The sequence below is a fragment of the Pseudopodoces humilis genome, chromosome 3 (genome assembly GCF_049639895.1).
Source record: "Pseudopodoces humilis isolate 2021_Gansu_Grassland_sample_001 chromosome 3, ASM4963989v1, whole genome shotgun sequence".
Classification (NCBI taxonomy): domain Eukaryota; kingdom Metazoa; phylum Chordata; class Aves; order Passeriformes; family Paridae; genus Pseudopodoces; species Pseudopodoces humilis.
The window spans coordinates 5,971,516-5,993,133 of record NC_142202.1 but is presented as its reverse complement, the minus strand read 5'-3'; the positions used below and the strand labels follow the sequence as shown (position 1 = coordinate 5,993,133).

The 21,618-nt window shown below is 41.0% G+C and overlaps 1 protein-coding gene across 3 annotated transcripts in view; it reads right to left on the bottom strand.

The window, feature by feature from the left end:
- The window catches only part of SPTLC3 (serine palmitoyltransferase long chain base subunit 3), an 85,736-nt gene that overhangs the window by 19,984 nt on the left and 44,134 nt on the right, over window positions 1–21,618 (bottom strand). For all 3 annotated transcript variants that reach the window (XM_088053012.1, XM_005525433.2, XM_088053013.1), the window contains 3 exons: window positions 17,408–17,532; window positions 15,163–15,256; window positions 6,463–6,568 (listed from right to left, as the gene is read on the bottom strand). In XM_088053012.1, coding sequence (XP_087909138.1) covers window positions 6,463–6,568; window positions 15,163–15,256; window positions 17,408–17,532 — 325 coding nt within the window. The remainder of the gene's footprint in view (window positions 1–6,462; window positions 6,569–15,162; window positions 15,257–17,407; window positions 17,533–21,618) is intronic.

Here is a 21,618-nt window from a genome sequence, read left to right as displayed (position 1 = left end):
GTCAGTAAATGAGAAGGCACAGAGGAGGTGTCCAGCAAAATGAAAGCACAAGGAGATAAATAAGAAATGCTCTCTGATCCCATAAAGATGACATATGCAGAGTATTGCTGTGAAGACTTGTGTCTTGAAAACCTCTGTGAGATGACTGCAGCTATGCTTGGATATACTCAGATGCACCTGGTATTCATTCCATAATGAGTTAATCATGTTCTCTTCCACTAGCTTTAGTAAGCAGGTCTTTAGAAGTTAAAAGCTTCCTATCAAACACAAAGTGTTTGATACATAACAAACCCAGGCAAACCAGGGCTCTGTGGCTAAGGCCCACAGCTAAGGTGCAGCCACCTGCAAATGCAACCAGTTTCAGATGACCAGAAACATGGACTTTGGTCCCAAATAGTGAGTACAAAAGAGAAGTGCAGTCAATAGTGTCTTGGGAATTTTTGGATCCTGGACCAATGGCTTTCACAGGCTGTTTTGTTGCCACTTTACTTGTACTGTGCAGCTAGAAGTTTGGCACCACAAAAGGAGCATGATGTTCTTTTAGCACTAGGGAAATTTCTGACAATTTTAGTCCTTCTTCATCCTTTGGTCTCCTGAGTAAGCTTGGAAACTGGTCTCCAGTTTTGAAGGAGACCTGCCCAAAGGCAAAACTCCATTAGTGTAACAGCATGGGGGAGTAGCCATGGACAAGGGCTGCCTGTGCTGTTCACACTGGGAGGTTCAGAGAGCCTGGCTGTGTGTGCCTGGAGGCATATTTTTGGCTCTTGGTAACTGCTGGCAAATCTTGTTCTTCTGTCTTGCCCAGCCTTAAAAGAGGCAGCTGTGGGACTGTTTGTTGGCACCATGGTCCCTTGCAGCAAAGAAGGGTGGGCTTGTACTGCAAGCTCCTGAGGACTGGGCTTTCTCACTTTTCCCAAATGACACTTGGCAGCTGGGGGAGAAGCAACTTAAACCACCACAGCTATTTTCCTAGTGAATAGAAGGGCAGAGCCCACAGTCCTCACATAGCCCAGAGTCAAAGCATTAGTCAGCTGAAATGACACTGGGCCACTGGGTGTGCTTGGATGTGCACCATCGTACGTGCTGGGCTCGGCAGCTTTCAGCTGTGTCTGGCTGGTCTGCAGGGAGGGCCAGCGAGCACCTCTGCAAACTGCAAATCCCACCCTCCACCTCCCAGCAATGCTTGGGCACACCAGCCAGGCAGAGAAGGGCAATGATGGTTTTTCCACATCTATATGGTCGTCACTAGGCTTAGCGGTTCATGGAGATTCAGGCAGGAGAGACAGCGTTTTACTTCAAAAAGAGTAAAAAATGGTAAAATAAAAATGCTGCTTATTTGTGTAATGGAAGGAAAGCTGTGCTGAATCCCAGAATACATGGAGCTGGTACATGGCTGATGCAAGATTTAACCATTTAGAAGATTTAATTTAAACTTTTCTTTCTCGTATGAGTAGGAGATTTCTCTTGGAGCTCTAAGTTGCTTAGCAAAACAAGGCACTTGTATTCAGTTTCAGTTTTTATCTACCGCTCTTGAAAGATGCTGGCTAAGACAAATGCAATAGTTGACAGAGTCCTAATGTGGCCTTGAAGCATCCATGGAACAGATAAAGTGCTGGTGGAGTCGTGCACATGTTCTATGCTGCCATTCCAACAGGTCTCAGCCCTCCTGATGGCAGAGATGAGAACTGTTTTGCTGCCTGCTTTGGTCTTGATCTCTCTTTGGACCCTGGGAGATGGTTACTAAGCACATAGAATTGCTTCAAGATAAAGCTCACTTCACATAACCCTTTGGGTAGCCCAAATGGAAAGTTTACTGAATCCTTCAGTAAATGTTGGTGTCAAGTGGGCTTAAACCAAAGAGCCAGAAGTGAACTGTACTGGTTCTGTTTCACTATGGCTGGGCCATTTAGCTTTGTGTGCAAATGTATTAATCTGTTTCCAGATCTGCTCAAGCACACAGAGCATAATAAAAAACCCCAGATGAACTAAAGCTGGCTCTGCCCAGGCCAGGTGTTCTCGTTACGTGGTATGACATCCTGTCTTGTAGCACAAATTCCTAGCTTGGTGGCAGGGATGGAAAGCTTCCAGATTGCAGCTGACTCTCATCTCCCTTGTGTGGTGGACAGGCACAAAAACTTGGGTAGTACACACTCAGTTTGAACATACTTCCAGATGTGAGGAGACAATCCCAAGTTTTTAGAAAACTCCAGTTTGAAATCCAGTTGATTCAATCCCCATCAAACCACCGATGCTCTTCCTGGTGCAGCTGATGAATTGCAGATCCAGGTGCTTTGAGAGATGGGAGGTGAGTGCTTGTGATGGTCACTTCACTTGGAACACTGGCTCACAATTGACACGATATTGATGGTTTTTTGCCCAGTTTATACTGAAACTTCTTGGGAAAAGAGGTTTCTACATTCTACAATGGTACCACAGTTTCCTTTTTTTTTTCTTTCTCTCAGGAAAATAAATTTACAAATATTCCACCTTTTATCTACTTCATCTCTAAACATGCCCTAGAGTACCACTATCTTTTCAACATTTGAAGAGTTTATCTGTTCCCCTTTCAGGCTAGTTTGTAATTGGGAAAAATCCCTCCTTTCCTGGCCTGCTACTCACAAGACATGTACATTCCACTTCAGCAGTTACTTTAGGTACTGTTTTCTTACATAAACTTTCTACATTCATACAACAATCTCTGTTTTGTAGTTTAGAGCAATAATTTTAAGGAAATCTTTCAATTCTGCCCTCAAATACAACTCCATTTCAACACTAAAATGATAGAAATGCTAACCTTTAATGCTGGTCCTTGGCCAAAAGCATTAAATGTTACCTCATTCTTTTCTGGAAGTCCAGTCACTTAATCCCAGGAAATAAAAAATAACCCTGCTAAGTTTCCTACACTATTGGCATTGAATCCCAAGGAACTTCTAATGCACATGAAAAGGCATTGGACAATATCTAACTGATCAGAGCTAATTTCTTAGCTGGAAGGGAAAATAAACAAATTAAATTAAAAGTAAGGAAAAAAAACCAAATGAAAACCAATCTGTTTCAATCAATTTCTGATGCCCCATAACTTCTGCCCTTGGCCTTGGCCTATCTGACTTCTAAGTAAATATGCATGGAAGAGAGCAGAAGCCCACCACAAACCATGTAAGAACACAGTAACTGATTAATCCTGAACTGGAAATGGTGGAAGCCAAGGAAAACATTAGCTGGAATTCAAATAGTAAAAATATGATTTAGCAAGTCTAACTTGTGCCCTGGTCACTGCCAAAACTTGTTCATGCTTTTTGGAGTCAAGATTGATGGCTAGATGGTCTCCCTCAGTTTGGAACGCAAATGGAATATATTTGCTCCTAGGCTGGTCCAAGTTAAGAACCAGCTTTCACTAGGAGTTACATTTACTTTTTTATAATTTTCTTTTTCTTTTTAAGATAATAATGCCATTAAAAAGCAAACAAACATATACTTAATACTATTTATTTGACATGTAGCTTGAGTGCTTCCCAAGTCGAGGGACCAATTCTGCCTTCAGTTATAAGCAAGCAAAATCTGTGGTTTATGGTTTCAAACACAAGCCTGATTTCCAGAAATGCTCATGATGGCTAACAATGACCCTTTTCAAATTTTGCCAGCTGCTAAGTCTAGGCTTATGCACAGTGTAAACACTTTAAGACACTCCTAATGGAAACAGAAGGCAAATTTCTTTCCATACCATAAACTTCACCATACTAAGATTATGGTGTCCCATATAACAATATTTTTTTTAAAGAAGGAAAGCTTAGTATTTTCTTTTACATCTCTGGAAAAAGCATTTCTGCAAAAATTTGCCAAGCCAAACTTGCAAATCAAGATATTATAACTTGGAGAATGGCTTGGACCAAGTTATTTAAATTCTATACTTGCCATCCCTGAAGCATAACTTAGGTAAAAAAATAAAAAACTGTATTAACTATTGTAAGAAGAATACATTAACTACACTCTAACTCCTCTTAAACCCTCTTGATGAATGTTAATTTGGCATTTGGCAAACCTTCAAGAAAACTATCATTAGCCAATATGGGGCTGGAAAATTTTAGTCTTTCAAAAACCCTGGGCCAAGAAAGGAAAGAACATACACACAAAAAGAGTAAGAGAATTTCTACTCCATCCTTCTCCAGCATTTTTCTTTTTTTTTTTTTTAATATGAAATGTTCTTAGCTACCAACTGGCTGAGGCTGGCTGGGCTGTGAGCCTGTTCCTGGCCGTGCCGCGGGGCTCGCCTGGCTGCGCGTGTCCCGGGCTGGCAGGGACACAGCGCGGTGGCACGTGGTGGCATTTGCCCTCAAGTCACAGCAGATTTGCTTTACAACCAAACCACACTCTACAGTTTCTGATCTGCTTAGACTGTGAAAACAACCTAACTAACCAACCATCCTAGCTACTGCTAGGGATAGTTTCCAACAAGAGACTATTAGAGAGCTGAGATTTGTTTTTCTTTTACTTTATACCTTTCAGAAGCATAGACACTCAGGGCATGAGTGGTCTTAACATTATTTAGCCTATATGGAGCTGAAGGAACTTTATGGCTCCTTTTAGTAGGTACTCTGAGGTTTAACATGCTTTTACTTTGCATTCCAACAGAAGATTCCTTGAAGTTTGGAAAAAAAAAATTTTGTTTGAGAATGAACTGCAAAAGTACAGGAAAAGAAAACTCTACACCAAACATAAACCTGGAAACACAGTTATAAGTTAATATAGTTAAATATTACTATATTTAGTAATATAGTTTGGGTTTGTCCCACTGCTTGGACTGATCCATGCCTCTTTGTTACCAGTCTACTTTCTTGTTCCCTAGTGGTCAATATTCAGGGTAAAGGATTTAAAAGTGAACAAAGCTCAGCAGCTGGAGCCTTTTCTGCCAACCAAGTGACCAATGGGAACATTTGTCAGTAAAATGTTGGTGGTCCACTTAATTTCTGCATGATCAAAGTCCTTAAATCTGAGCTTTCTTTTAGTAGTCCCAAGTGATGTTTATTTGTAGTTTTGCTCTGTTTATTCTGGTTGAAAGGACACGTTCAGCCTGCTTTGGATCAGCTGATCTGCTGCTGACCTGTTTCACCTCTGAGTGACAGGTGTTTAGATAAGGACTGATTTGGTCTCTCTGCAGATGGAAAACATTAGGCAAAAAGAAAGCACTGACAACTATGAAGTTGTGATGACATGCGATCATAAAAGATTTCTTCCAAAAAAAAGCTAATTGGCTAAGCTGTGCCAGCATTTTGCAGCAAAATGGCATAAGTGACTGCCCATCCGGACTGGCTGCATTTCAGCAACACATGATACAATCCCTACATATAAAGTTTTAATGCCAGTTTTTATAAACCCTGTCATGTCCTGTGAATGAGTGGTTCTGGTTTCCTTCTCTCTGAAGCAGGTGTTGTTACTCCCCAAACCACCCTTGTACTGCTCCCTCATCTTCTGTACTGCATCATCTTCACCGCAGTAGCCTTGCTGAGCTTCCTGCAAACCCTCTTACTATCCAAACCCCTGCTTCTCCAACCCTTCCTGCCTTTCCCTTCTCCAACTCCCGCCCATCAGTGGCTCCCCCTCCCTGAACTCCCTGGCTGTCTTCCCAATGGCCTTCTCCAGACTGGAGCAGCTGCCAGGATGAAGCCCAGGATGGTGAGCATGGCTGGTGCCTCTGCTCTGCTGCTCAACTCCAGTGACTGTTTCCCTTTCTGGCCGGGTGTAAGCTGCATCACACAAGTGAACTGTAGCTACCTGACGGAGGTGCTCTACAATTACATTGTATTATTGATGCTGCTATTATCAGATGGATTCTCAAAGGCACTTCTCTCATTTGAATTCCTCCAGGGACTAGGGCTGTGTTAAATACCACTATATAATTCTTTGAAAGGCAGTCTTTCAGTTTTCCTGTTGAAGTGCAAGTCTATTTGATCCAGCACTCATTACTAAAAAGATGCTGATATCACTTAACCTAAGTTTAGCTTGAGATTTAAGATTTCAGCAGCTGGGCAAGAACTGGGCACGCAGAGAGCTTAATCAATTCTGCATAGTTGTCTTTTGATCTGCCCATGGGTTACAAACAACTCTACAAAGCTCAGCTTACTCACTCAGCACAACTCCCCACCAACTACAGCTCCATGAACTTTATCACATCTGCCACAACATACACCACCTTACCTGTCTTGCTCTCAGCACATCTCTCACTCTACTGTGATTTGCTAAGTCAACATTCAGAACAATGTGGAGGATCTAACTGGAGCTACAGGATACAAGGTCCAGGCTTTTGTAATGGAAATCAACATATTTATGAGATCACAGAATGTTACTGTAACTTCTACTCTCATTAATATTTCTCTCAGATACCTAGAGTCAGAGTTTTCCCCACTCAATTCATCATTCTGTCCTCAGAAATGACAGAATACTCATCTTTCTACAACACAAACATACCTGTAAATGCCCTCCACGAGGATGATAATTTTTCTCCATGCTCTGTGGGTGCGAGGCTGTCCATATATTATTGCATCTCTCAGCAATTTCTCGAGGCTCTGCATATCTTTATTTAAAAATAAGAAAAAGGAGGAAGGAAAAACATTAACAATGATTTTTCTCAAGAACTTTCAATTTTCTCTTGAGTGCTACTTTTCCTACACAGAAAAAGACAATATTAAAAAAAAAAAAAAGATCCTATTATCTTTATCTTAAAGATAAACTTCCTTTATTAGTAGGCAAGACCCAACAATTCCTTTCATTGGTGTGAATGCAATTTAGAGACAAGAAGAGTTATAAAAAGCTTCCAGTTATGCACCTGATCTGGGAAACTTCTAGAAATACTTGGCATGCATTTGTATTTAAAGCTAAAAGAGAATCACTTTGCTTCAGTACTGAGGCTAACTACCAGCAGTTCTGTGTAGGGGCTGCTGATACTCATAATTTATCAAGGCTTTAACAGTGAGTTTTGGTTGTTTTCCAACCACAAGCTCATAAACAACAAGTATTTTTTCAGCAAAGGGTTTAATAAGGCTGCATGAAGCACATCAGGATGGCAGCAAGAGAAGTCTTGTCCTTCTCAAGGAGGAAAACAAGTGGAAGGTTGCTGATGAGAGAGGGAGAGACAGGTGGATGCAAGCACATGGCATGGATACATTATTTTGGTACCTAAATCCTTGACACTGGTGGGACTTCAATATAAGGAGGTCTGGAACAAGGTTATAATCCTTAGCTGCTTCCTTAAGGGCTGATTATGGGTCATCTAAAAAAATTCTTGAAGGAAAGTCATTGAAATTTTGAAAAATATGGAAGAAGCAAGAAAAAATACCACAGAAATCAGATCAGGCCAAGTGTGACTCTCAATGCACCAGCATTCTGGTGTCTCAAATGAATGGACACTCTTCAACAGGCATTATTCTGGTACTTTTCAGGAATCCAGATCAGCATTTCAAAATGTTTTCCAAGAACATCCTACAGAGTCTCATAATACCCAAGAAACACCACAGATCAGCTCAAACTGTGGGCTGAGAAAATCAATGGCATTTTTTTCCACAATATAATCCCATCTGCTTCAGCAACACAACACAGTTGATACAACCTTCCACAACAGCACAAAGTTAATGTATGTAAAATTAATTGTTCTGAGGGAAAGAAAAAATGCACCTCAGAAATAGTAATATTGACCCACAGTTTAGTTTCTGCCCGAGGGGAATGGGGCCATTTGCACATTAATTTGTCATTTTGAGTAACCTGTGCCCTGAGAGATGGCCAGGTTATGACCTGAACCCTTCCACATCCTGATGCCTCACCTCTTCCTAGCAACATTCAGTGATGTTGGTGGAAGGTAGAGTTCTCAGCAACAAAACTGCCACTCTGCACCTGACCTAGCAAGTCCCCGCTGTACTCTACAAAGCGCAAAATAGGCATGGACAATATCAGTTGTCTCTTGTTTCAGTGGTGCAATGGCCTGCACAGCTCAGTGAGCTCTGAGATGGAAATGTGTGCTAGGAGTGATGCAATGCAGACAGCACTCTTGCCACTAGATGGCAATCAAGGAAATAAAAGTTCTTTGGTGCTTTATAAAGGAAAGTTATAACCAAGCTGAGCATTTGCAGCTGCTCACATTCTCTTTTGAGTAGATAATATTTAGAACTCCTCCTGGCTCCCCCAGGATGACAGAGAGCTCACAGTAAATTTTGGGCACTCCCTTTCTCTACCAAATTATTCTCTACTGATGTCACTGTCATCTAAATCCTTTTGGGATCTTTGAAGCCCTCTTCTAAATCACACAGGGTGTTTCAATTCAGTGTTCTCTCTATGTATCAGTCCAGATTAGCTCTTGACTTCAGAAAGGTCATTCTGCCTCTGAGCTAAAAGCATGGCTTGAAGATTCAGTTGTTTTAGCACATTCACATGAAAGGGAAAAAAAAGGAAAGAGGAGAGGAAGTGAAATGTATATAATTTTGTTTTAAAAAATACATGACTGTGTGTAGGTCCTCTGTCCAAAGTACTGTGGAACATGAGACCACAGACTGGGGAGAACCTCTCCAAGAGATGAGTTTCCTTTTTTTTTCCCTATTCACACATAATATAGTCCTGCTGGAATACAGGCTAAGAACATGTCTGCTATCAGGATCAGGGCTATCTCAGTTTCTTTTTGATGTCTCGTTGTGTAAAACATGGATGTGAGACCCTTTCTGAAGCTTGTAATAGCCAACAGATAATTTGTTCAGATGCAAATTAATTTTACTGATCTATTAACTCGGTGCCTCATTTGGAAAGGGGAAATAGGCAGAAAGAAAAAAAATGTAACCTTTAGTATTCCCCACAAAAGGCTGCTTCTGTTCTTCAAGGTGAAAACAAAGTGCTCTATGTGCTTGTGCTTAAACTTTTCAGGAAATGGCATATACTGAATGACAGGAAAAACAACAGTGCAACCCCAGGTGACTTTCAGATATCAAATTATTTACCCATTAAATATAGTTAGATTGAGAGACATTAGGACATTAAGATGATGAGCTGCACAAGTCCATCTTGAATAACCAGTTATAGAGAAAATAACAGTCCTTCCTTGTTTGACCATCACCAGCCCAGGGCTTTCAGCGGCAATGGCCAGCAACCACTCACCAGCCCAGGAGGTGGTGTTAAGAATTTGACTTGATTAATCAGTCAAAGTGCAACCAAATGTTTCACTTTCCACCTTCTCCTTATAGCATTTTGTCCAGATATGGAGGAGAAAGTTTCCTAAGAGGGGACAGTGGATCTATCAGTGGGTTGGTGGACTTGCATAATCCTTGTTTGGGATCTCTCATGGTTACCTCAAGAGTAATACCAAGAACACAAACTGCCAGTGGGCCGGAGCGAGTCTGGACCTGGGCAGGCAGTGTGTCATGCTGCCTCCAGTGCAGGTGGGACAGCAGGCACCTGGAGGGAGCATAGCATGCTCCAGGAGACACAGCATCTCCACCCCTCATCCTTACACTCTAATGCTGAGGATGTCATCACCATTCCTCTGCGTGGGCTGGAAACCTCCTGTGTGATGTCAGCTGAATCCTGTTTAATTAAAATAAACAGGCTGAGACTACTCTTGTCACATTCTTCTTTTTGCTTTGTGCTTGTAACTCTGATTTTCAGTTTCTCCCCTTTTGCACTCTCATGCAAGTTGGCACAGACCCTGTGGCTACACACGAATATCTTCGTTTCAAACGTGGGAGCGGTGATCGCTGCAGCCACGGAAACAGTCTGAGGCTCCCCTCCCTGCCCCTCAATAAATACTAATCTCTCTGAAAGTAAAGGGCACTGGTCCAAGAAAGCTCCCTATCCACCCTTGGCAAGTCAGATGTGACTTTCTCAAAGCAGAGAGGGCAAATGCAGACACAGCGTGCAGGGAGCAGGACAGACCAGTCTCCTTGCCGTGGCGGCGTCTGCATGTGTCACAGGGAATTACACACCCAGCTGGATTAGGCTGCAGTCCACCTATCTGGGCAACAATCTCGTCTCTGATAGTGGCCAGAGGCTTCAAGGAGCACAAAACCCTACTGGCTAATGTGCCTTCCATCCTGCTCTGCAATAGCTGATCTTCCTTCTGAAATTCAAGGACTATCTGCACACTTGGAAAAAAAAATTAAAATTAAGGACCAATCCTGTACTAAATCACCACAAACTCTTTGGGCTTTGCAACCAAAGAAATCCCTTTCTAATTTTTAACTTTTTATTTATCTCTTTCATTCCCCCCCCCCCACCCCAGTTTATTTTCTTGCTTAATTAGTTGCACTTACCCAGTTTTCTTTCTTCCTTTTCTTTCCTTCTTTTTAGCTAGTGAATATATTTATACTGAAAGGTGAAGGCCTTCTGCCACCTTGAAGTCCCTTCAGTATTAACTACAGCTCCTCCAGTTAGCTGTGCATTCTATTTAAGGTGTCCTCATGGCATTTGTTTCTAACTCCAAAGCAGTAATTTGACTGAGTAGACTGAGAAATGCCAGAGTTGGATTTACATAAATTCACAACTGTTGTCCAAGCTGGGAACTGTATTTTGTGTGGGAGCCTGGACAGCTCACACCTGTATCACACCCTCATCATCAACCACTTAATCTGTGAAAGACTAAAAAAATCCTTTACTATTTTCACAACATTGAAAAGGTGCCTAAAGAGGAACTGGGAATGTATTGCCCTGATTCCCATTTCAGATGTGGATTCAAGAACTAGGTTACAGGCTGGATTTTCACCTAACCAATGTGCTTGGTTATGCTTTGCAATTCCCTGCCTTCCTCACAGGATGACTTGCTCTGACTGCTTGGTGAAATGCCTTTGAAATGAAAATAACTGGAAATATTTTCCCCCCCATGGCCTGACTTCTGCACCTTGTCACAACATTCCCACAGACTGTTCATGCAATTGCAAATCTAAACCTGAAAATGGGACTGCAATTGAGTTGCTTGATACTACATGGGAAAAATGTGGTAGAATTTGGAAGAATAAACAAATCCTAAGCCTTGCATGGTGCCTTCTTTTACAGGTGATAAGAACAGAGCTCACTTGGATATTGTTAGTCCATAACACCCTCATCTGCTCACTGAAGGAACACCTGACACCAGACCCAGAACTGCTGTGAGAGAAAGCCCTTGATAAAATCACAGACTGATTAATGGTTAAATATTTGGTTTTGCTTTTCAGGTTTTATGGGAAGAGTCAAGGATTTTGGCTAATACTTAACCAGATAAAGGTAAGAGGTGCTGAAAAAGGGCTTTTAAATGTATGGTGTTCTTAAAAGATTGCCTTAGAAATTAAAGAAAAAAAAAGCCAAAAACCTGCAAGTGATAAGTCAATCTCTCCCTGAGCCAGGAAGTAAAAACATCTGAGTTTAACCCCCATTTAGCTGAAGGACCCCCAAGCCTGTCACTTGGGGAAGGTGGGAGAGACTCCCTGGAGCCCAAGACTGGTGAGGGTAACATCAGACACCTTCTGGTAAAAAAGCTAACCAAAGCCAGGCCACTACTGCCCCAGTGATGGGGAGATGTTTTAGCCTCCCACCTTCTCCCACTGCACACTGGCTGTTGGGCTGTGCTGCTGCCTGCATTCCAGAGCAGCAATGCAGCTCTCTCCTATCTTCCCAAACAAATCACTGCCTGGGAAATGGTGACCTGAGTGGTGGCCACACCACAGCAGGGGAGACAAAAGACAGGTGCTTTATGGTCAGGTCAGAATGATTTTAGTCCACTAAAACACTACTGCATACACTGAGGACTGCTTAGACCCTAAAATAAAATTGAAAAAAACCAAAACCATTAAAATCCCCTAGACCAGTGATTCAGAGCAGGGGCTCCAGGGAGCTGAACTTTGCTGCTTGCACACACAAAACCACACAAATACCTGACAGAGAAAACTCCCTTAAAGGCCAAAACCTGTGTGCCAATACTGCTCTGCCCTCAGCAGGGTGAAGACTACAGACAGCAGTAATGAGAGCCCACAGAAAGGGAAGGCCCTGTTCAGTAGGTTTTAGTTATGGGGCTAAGATGGAATATTCTCTTCCATTTCTCTCACACAAATGACCTGTAGGTGTATGTGCCTGTGCATTTTTCTCAGCCCAGGCCTGTAAATTCCTGTCTGTTTACTAGGAAGGGACTGTTCACAGGCAGGCAGGATGCGGGGCACATTCCTATGTCCAAATAAAAGCAGACTTATAGGTCCACAGCACTTCTTTGTTCTATTATTCACTTTAAGGCTTGAAAACCTTCTCATACACCCATGCAATGTTTTTGTCAAAAAGAAAAGACATCTGGATGCCTTTTATTTTGCCTAGGAAAAGCATAGACATCTAAGGATTTTGTCTGTTCTAGAAAAACTATTCAGATTTTTTATGGAATGTGTAATGTCTAAGGGAGCTACCCACTTATTGAAATAGAACTTCATTCACTTTTGTAAGAATAAGAACTACATTGTAGATAACTAAGGTAATAGGTAGAGATTCTTTCTTGTCTTACAACTGAAATAATTCTCTATTAATAATAAAATAGTAATTATTTACTTTTGAAAGATAACAAATCAATCATCTATTACAGAATTCATGCTTCGAAATAAAGTAAACAGTTTTAGAGAATTAGCTATACTACAGCCTTTGAAAGATGAAGGTACTTCATAGCAAGTTTAAAATGGTAGATTTTACACTCTTTTCTGTTAATCTTTTCATTATAGAACAAAGTTTTATATAATTTTTCTTTTGACAAAGAGTTTTTCCATTACAGAGCAGGAAAAGGAAAGAGGAGAGAGATTTATGCGCTTGTTAGAACCTGATGATGAAATCAATGGTTATTAAAGATCTTATAGCAGCAGCTTAAAGTACAAAATTTTCTATTCATGCACACTGCCAGTACAGCACAAGGAACCTTGCAGTCACACCAAGCAGTGTGACACAGAGGATGGCTCAATTCCCCTGTTCCTAAGCATGACAATGACAGCATGAGCACACTGACAATTTGGGCATGACTGTATATATGTGTATATATATATATATATATGTATATATGTCACATACCCACACATCAGCAAGAATGAATCTGGGAGCATAAGCAACACAGCTCTGGTCTAACAAAACAAATACCTAACTGAAAAGAACCCTCCCAAGCCAAGATGGAATTTTTGATTACTTAATGAATACAGTTTTGGCCCTTAATTTTTTTTTTTCTGTACTGGCTTGTGTTACACTACTCCCTGGTAGACTCAGAGGGCACAAGCTGCCTGCTCTGTTTTGGGTGAAAGAATGATTCCTACAAAGGCAGTCCTGCTGGGATATCCTTTCCACTGCTATCTCCCCCAAAACACATCCAGTTTCCTCCAAAATAAAAGGCACATACATACATCTCTGCATGTGTGATTTTAGTTAGTGATGTGTAACTCATGGGAATGATTAAGGAAATATTAAAAAGACATGACTTTCTAACCATAGAACTGACAAGCTGAGAGACTCAGACTGGGCTGAGAGAAAGCATGAGTACATGAAGCTTCTCCACATGAAGGGCTCTCTAAATGCAGCTTAGGCTCAAGACCACAAAATTGTGACAACAAAAGCTGTCACTCAGTTCTAAACAGTAAACAAAAGTAAACAAAAGTTTCCACAGGTTCATTTTGGAAATAAGTTAAGGTGATGTCTCAGCAATGGCATAGAAGATTGTCTTTGGCAAATAAAATCTCTAATCTAGAAACCAAAGAGTTTTTCCAAAGCAACTTGGATGGGCTTTCACTGAGGTTTGCCAAGATCCTTAATGGAACTGTCTGTGTCTTCCAGTGCTAGATTAGCACTCTTTGGGAAGCTCACTATTATTTTTAGGTTCACCCATTATTCAGAAGAGCATCAGCTTTAATTTACTTTCAGTGCAACAGAAGCTAGTTAGGTATCAGGCTGTGGGGAAGGAAATGAGATACTGAGAGATGGTTAGAGACTGAATCCCTTAAAGCAAGCATGACAGCTCCAGGTGATATCCTCACAGCTGAGAGTGATGCACTCCTCAGACTGGAATGTTTCCTGAAATGATGTGGGAAGTGACACAAGCCAGCTGGACTGCATGCAGCATAGGTGGGTGGGGAGGCTGAGAACATTTGGATTTGGGTAGTAAGAGGTCAACCTGCAAGATGTGATGTAACCTGATTGAGTGGGATAAGGCTTTGAACAATAAGGGAAAGTTGAGAAAAGACTGGTGTGGCAACCATGTGGAAGTGGACCAAGTTGGGGTATGCTACAGGTTAATTTATGAATAATTAATTCTGTAAAAATATTTGTGTTCAGATGAATGATCTTCAGAAATTGCTTCTTGCCCAAATTATGAATCGATATTAATTATAACAACATCTTATATTATAATTATAGTGTGCTTTTCATTTCAACTCATCCTTAGGCCTTTTATGGCATATGCATAATTTATATTTGCTCCCCTTGGGGCTGAAGACAACACTTGAAGAGAAGGGATTGTATTAGCCATTAAGAAAGGTAATCAGACCACTCTTCTGATTTCTCACCACTTCACTGGCTTCTAAACCTTTCTTGAAATCACTGCCTGGTGGCAGCAGTGAGGATGGAAAAGGGAATTGCACTGGGGAATAAGGGAAAAGAATAAGCTCTTGTCATCAAAGGCAGTCCCAATGTCTCTGACAGTAACCACAGCAGCATTAACTAAATAAAAGTTAAAGGGTACGAGCATTTTAGAAGATAACTATACAATTTCAAACTTAATATGTGATTTCTATACTAAAATTCTATTTTAAATAATATTTGGGATGATGCTGTTGATATCTGTATCTTTGCTATTAGATCCCTGGAAATTCAGAGGAACTGCTTCAAGGGAATGCCATGTTAAAGCAATACTGGTTTCACTGAACCTGCTGGAAACAGGCATGTTTTTGTAAGGGTGTTTCTACTGTTTGGGCTACAATGAAAATAAAAATAAAAACTTTTGTGGCAGCACACATTCAGCAAGTCAAAAAGACACAACAACAATTACAGTATTGCACCTGATTTTTCCCATCAGAAACCACTCAAAATATTAAACAGTTGATCCTCCTGGGAGGATCAGGGAACTGATCAGCAAAGTAAGCATTGAAAGAAATCATTCTTGCCTTTGAGGTGTGAATAACTCTGTCTCTAAATTTTTCCAACTTCAATACTCACTATTATGCTTGAAGATTCTAATAGTGGCACCTGAAAGCCTCGCACCGAGAACGAGAGAAGTGTGGTTCAACTCATCACTTAAAATGAGGCAGCCCTGTGGAGAAGGAGTACAGTGAGCATCTGCATGAGCTGGGAGGCTGCTGACTCGTGGGCATGTGTGTGCCAGCATACACAGGTGTCTGTGACAGAGCATTGCACCAATTGAGCTGTAAGCATTAAATGTGAAATGAATTTTCCACCCCTTTCCTGCAGGTGCTGGGGTGCACACAAAGGCAGGCTGAAATAGCGGGATCAGATTCTCAGGCATTCCCAGGTGGTGTGTAGGGGTCCAATATTTCCTGTGACTGGAAAGCAGCAAATAACCCTATAAAAGATTGACTGCTGACTTTTATAGTAAAATCAGGTGATGTTGCTTCCTCTATCACCTGTTTACAGCCCATTTTGAGCAGTAAGGAAAATGCACCCCACATATAAAGACTGTATGACAGTAGTGTAAGGAGGAGTAATACTGAGGCTGGACTGACATCAGCACTTCGGTGTGCAGAAATGAGATCAGGAGAGACTGATGCCTTGTAAGTCCCCATCTCCATTAAGATGTGAGTGAAGTTGAGGAACCAAAGTCTTTGGTAAATGCATATAGAGTTGACCTGTAGTGTACTTTTTATTAATTAACTCAGTTGAAAACCCATTTTGTTTTTTAGAAATGAAAATAGAAATGCAGGAGAAGTAAATTTGTCTATTATATTAACAAGGGGCAGGATCAGAGTTGAAACTCAAGCTTAAACCCTTGTTTAGCTCTGCTTTCTATTAAACATGTTTTGCTGTGTTTCATTACCCAAAGGGCAAGACATAATTAAGTAAAAACTTATTCTGGAATCATAGATTAGGCCTAGGTTCAGAGATACTCACACAATCTCCCCTGGTTTGGAGACTGGTTTGCAGAACTAACAGTAAGATGCAGCTTGACAAGAAATTGTAGCTGCTAGGCTTAATTATAGAGGAAAACATAGAAGTAAATCTCTCAAATATAGGGTAGTTGAATAACATTTGTAATATATATATAATAATGTATAATAATATACGTTGAATTTTAAAATACACACATATATATTAAAAATACATACAGTAATATCTTTATTTGTACCACTTATATCTAAATATCCCACCCCTCACAGAGACTTGAATCTCTACATTAAGCCAGGTAAGGGAGGGAAAATTATTATATAGCTAAGACAAATATCTCACACTGCATATCTGTAATTTCATAAATTTACCTTAATTAATTCTCTATTGTATCAATTCCCTTCAAAACTTCTGGACAAGTTCTCCAGCACCATTGCAGACTGAAGTTCATGTTCTGGACAACTGAAGCAACTCTCCCTGCCCAACACTGGTGTACATGTATTTTAGAGATCTTGCAAAAGCTGCAGTCATCTTCAACAGTTGAGTGAAGAAGTGACCTCACCTTATGCTGGTGGTGATGCTGGTTGTCATACACCACAAACTGAATTAATTCCACCTCCACCAGGAGGGAGGTCATGTTTTGTACTTGCATGGCACACTTCATACTGCCCCACACCTGGACAAGCTAAGAGGAGTTACCTACTTTCCAGCTATCAGCACCTGTTTGTGATGTCCGCAGTTACCAGTGACAGGACGATGGATATCCATGCCTTTGAGTTAGGTTCTCCAAACTGGAGAGGAGGTCCCTTCAGCACCAGGTAAGAACCCAACTTTTGTAACACGATCACAGCTTTAGACCTGCATTTGCTGCCAGTTTTCTTCACGGGGCTGGCTGGAGCTCTGTCCACCAGGAATGCTAAGGACTGTGCTTTTCCTTTTCTCAAAGTGTTGTAAAAACTATCCTAATCATCGTCTTTCATCATAGCTGGGCAAAATCTCAGCTAGTAGCCTAAATACTTCATCCCACAATGCCTGGACATGGGATTCAACATTTGGTTACTTTTTAGGGAGAAGCAACTTCATTTAGAGGAGCTAGAGAGCTGTATCACTGATCCTTAAACAGATGTTAGGCATGTGTGATAGCAACCCTCAGGGCTAGCACAGATGATAAAGGATCATATTTAAAGTCACAAGGTCATCAGCTTTATGACTCACACGTTCCTAATACCAAGCTTTGTTCCTCGATTAAGCCTTTCCACTCACTGAAAGCCCAGAATACTGCAACAGTAGTTAAAACAATTAATAAACGATTGTTCTACATGCTCCTGAAGGAAGTACTCACCTTTCCAACAAGGGCTGGAATATTCATTGAGTTAGTTGCAAAGCCCATGCCAAACACCATAGCATCTTCCACACCAAGGAACTTGGCCACAAGTTTCTCTAGTTCTACATGTTTGTCTAGGGTGCCTGCAAAAATAAGCACAGGGAATATTAAATCTCATTAAACTGTGAAAGTTATTATGACACAAAACATACAAAAGAACAGGCCAGAAGTGTGTCATTAAGCTGTGGGACAGTAAGTCCTAATGAGGGTTTTCCATTTGTATCCTGTGCATGTGGGCTAATGCAAGAGATGCAAAGCAGCCGTGACTAATGCTAACAAATACTGCGACTGTTAGGGCAGCAAAGCAGTTGCTATGGGAAAAAGCTTCCTTTTCCACAATAACTTTTGACATAGTTTATTCTGAAGACTAATTTTTAGTCTTTTTCTCTCCCTGCAATGAGGACAAAAATACCTCCTTTTTGCAGGAAATGTGGGACAAACATTTTAGGCATTCTTGAGTTCTCTCCAGATGTGGAAACAAAAATGGGCGACAACAAAATTCTCCCTTTTTTATTGCCTGCCTATATATATGTACAAAACTCTTAATTAGAATTTTATATAAAACAAAAGCATTCTCCATATTTTTCTGCTTTGGAAAGTAAAAGCTATTCCACTTCCCATAACTGATGATAACTCTGCTCCTTCTTTCCTCTCAACAGCAAACAAAAATGACAACGCAACACTACAGACCCTTCCTTATTGCATATTAATTATCTAATATTAGTGCTTGAAGTCTCCAAACTAATAAGGTGCTCCAGCTGTCCAACAAAAGCACTATCCTTCCTGCCCAGCTCACAGTGGAGGATGACAAAATACAGAAGGCAAACAAACAAAAAGTGGTGTTAAGAGACTGAGGTAACAGATAGCTTTGAACAGTAAGGAATCATCTCAACTTGCCAGCTCTCTAGTCTTTGGTTGCCTGGCTGTGCATTGCAGGGACCAAGGCAGAAGGAACTCTTACAGGATGATCTGTGGGGAAGAAAAGAGAGTGGCCTGTGGATTCTGAAAGAGCATTTCCCCTATGAATAAGGCTGTAATCAGAGAACAGAAGAAAAAAAATTAGGCAAGTGAATATGTTACCTCACTTGCACTACACAAGCTGATGGCACAATAATATAAAGTGAATTACAATGGATGGAACAAGAAAGCTGTGTTCACTGTGATGGACAAAGGGCAGATGAATGGAGGAACACAGAAGCTTGGCTAGAGTGTCTCAACAAGAATGATGAGTCAGGAAGATGATCTTACCTTCATCAGGGAGCAGAGCTCATTAGAAAATAATTAAATATAAATGGCAGGAGTACAGTTTCAGCAACAGCACTAAGTCAGCTGGTTACAGTGAAGTAGTGTTTTCATTACTTTTTCTCATTAAATACCTAAAGAAAGAATCCATTTGGGAATAGAATGTGACAACCATCTATCATGCAGGCAGGTAACTCTCCAACAGTCAGGGACATAAGGAGCAAGGATCACATGGCTTCTTGAAAAACCTGGATTACATGGACAGTAAAGTACAAGCAGCACTGCTGAGATTTTGCCAGAGCCTTCCTGTGTTGTGCTAGTCCTGAGCCTACACAGCTGAGCTTCAAGAGCATGTCTGCACCCCTTGTATCACACTGCATGCACCTAGAGCTGGGTTGTCTCTGTGCTCTGAGAATTAGGTAATGTGACACAGAAAATGTGGCTCTGCAGGAACTCCATGACATGTGAGCTGAGTCTGTGTGAAGCTCTTTGAGGATGGCTATTTTTTAAATCTGTACATCCCAAGAGCACATGAGGATATGAGCTGGCTCTGCACACAGCCACTGTTCTGTGAAATACAAAACAGTGTTTCAGAGCTGAGCTGCTCACTGGAAATGTGGGTGAGAATCTGTCTTAAGGTGCAAGCCCAGCAGGACTCAGCATGTGTTTCTGTGGTTAGTTCTGTATTTTTGCAAATTGGGCCCAGCTAGTCTTCAACCTGGTTATAGCACTCATGGACAACTGAAAGTTCCAGCAGGATCAGCTGCCTTAATGCTCCCTGCAGCTGTTATTCTGTCACTCGAGGGCTATCAGCATACAAAAAGAAGTTGAAGTCTGAAACGGAAGCTCGAAGCCAAGCACACTATGGTCACAGCTTGAATTAGAAGGTTTGTGAAAGCATGAGAAATAAGCAGTGTGTGCTTTGCAAGGCAGGCATTTTAAGGCATGACACAATTGTCCCTGACTCTTCCAGAGGTAAGTCTGACACTACTGGGGTGGAGTTAAATTGCTTTTTGGGGTTGCATCACATGTTTTCTGTTTTTACAAACAGGAAAAGCCTGACTCAATACAGACTGTTCTGTTAAAGCTCCTATTAGATGACCCACAAAGGAACAGCATATTTTTCACCTATTTTTATTGATTTTTGTCATGCAAAGAATGACTCATTCTGAAAGTGACTGATTCCTACTTACTATTTATTAATCTTAAGAGTGAATGGAGATGATACTGTATGTCACTATTGCCTACAAATCCTGGAGTACAAATTGAAATTGATTAGCAAAACAAAATCCTGAATGACAAGGATTTGCAAAATGAGCCCTGGTTTTGAATCATGTTAATTATTGTGGCAATATTGTTGTCGCAGAAGCAATACAACACACTCCAGTACAGTCAGTTTGAGGTTCATGACAGCTGTATACATTGAACAGACTTGAAAAACCATATAATTATGCAATTGTTTAATCATATCAGGAGATATCTCTACACAAGATGTCCTTGGACACTGTACAACTCTATCACCTGTCTCCACTGGAAGAAACAAGGGGTCAGACTTGCACTGCTGGGATGAGGCCTGTCCACTAGCATTCCCAGCTAGTCACAGCCACCACCACGACAAACATAAACAGCACTTTCAGACAGATGCAAATTTGATCCAAAGGAACTGGCACAAGCTGAAACTTCTCAGCATCTCAAGCTACATAAGAAAGGCAGTAATTAAATTAGCTTAGTAAATAGTAAATTAAATTAAAGGCTCTTCATTAAATTAGAGCTGTCAAGTGAGGTTATCCTGGCCTTTAAAATGTTTTGTATTGTGCTAGATTCAAGACCAGTATCATGATCTGATGAATGAATAGTGAAATACTAGAGATATGTTTTTAATACACTGTATACACAGTTTCTATGCTTGCTCTACAAACAGACATTAGCTGACTGACACCAGCTTGGCTTGACCCAACAAATGAGGATACAACTAAACAATGTACACCAAATCACCAGGAAAAATTTAAGAAAAAAAAAATAAAGGTACCTGCATCCTTAAGAGACAAAATTAAATCCTTCTGAAAGTTATTCTTCCCTGCTGAACAGTTGTATGTAATACAATACAGCAGGAGTTACTGCCATCCAAGACTATATAGGTATTAAGACCAAAGATCATATCAAAAGTGGACTTTCACAATGGGAACCACCTCCACAGATTCCCACACTTCTCAAAGCAAATCCCCTCCTTTTGAAAATCTGATGACCCAGTTCCCTCCATTAACTTGCCACTGCACTCTGGTGACAGGGAACGTGAAGTACACTGTGTTTTGACAGGCTTTTTCACAGACTTACTTACCCATGCTGTTGGGCTGAAAGTCACTGCCAGACTACGAGACAGATAAAGCTGGAAAATGGACTTCCCATGATCCATATAGTCATTATTTGGTTTGACATTTTCAGCTTGGACAAGGTGGTTTATGCCCCTGGTTTGTCTGCCCAATACAGTCTTTCAGGTTCTTATACACTAACGACACAGACTGGTTGAACTGCCAGCACTGGCAACAGTATCCTATAATAGAATTTTATGTTTGGAATTCTAAGACCCAAAGAAGACAGGGAAATACCTGCTTGCCTCAAGTTAAACAAAAGCTGGAAGAGTAAACTGATATAAGCAGCAAGCCCTTGAAAGGAAAAAGAACAGCTGGGAACCCTGTGCATCCCTGACGTGACTCACCAAGGTGACTGAGAACCATTACACTATGAAAATGAGGGTTTGTCAGCAGCATCCTTGGGAGGGTGGGGAGCAGAACAAAACATCTGAACTTCCTTGTCACACTTGAAACTTAAGGTCACAAACTCACTCTGGTAACATGCTTGTCAGAGATTAAAAAAATCTGTACTATTGAAAGACATACACACTTTTACAAGAGCAAGATTAGATGAGT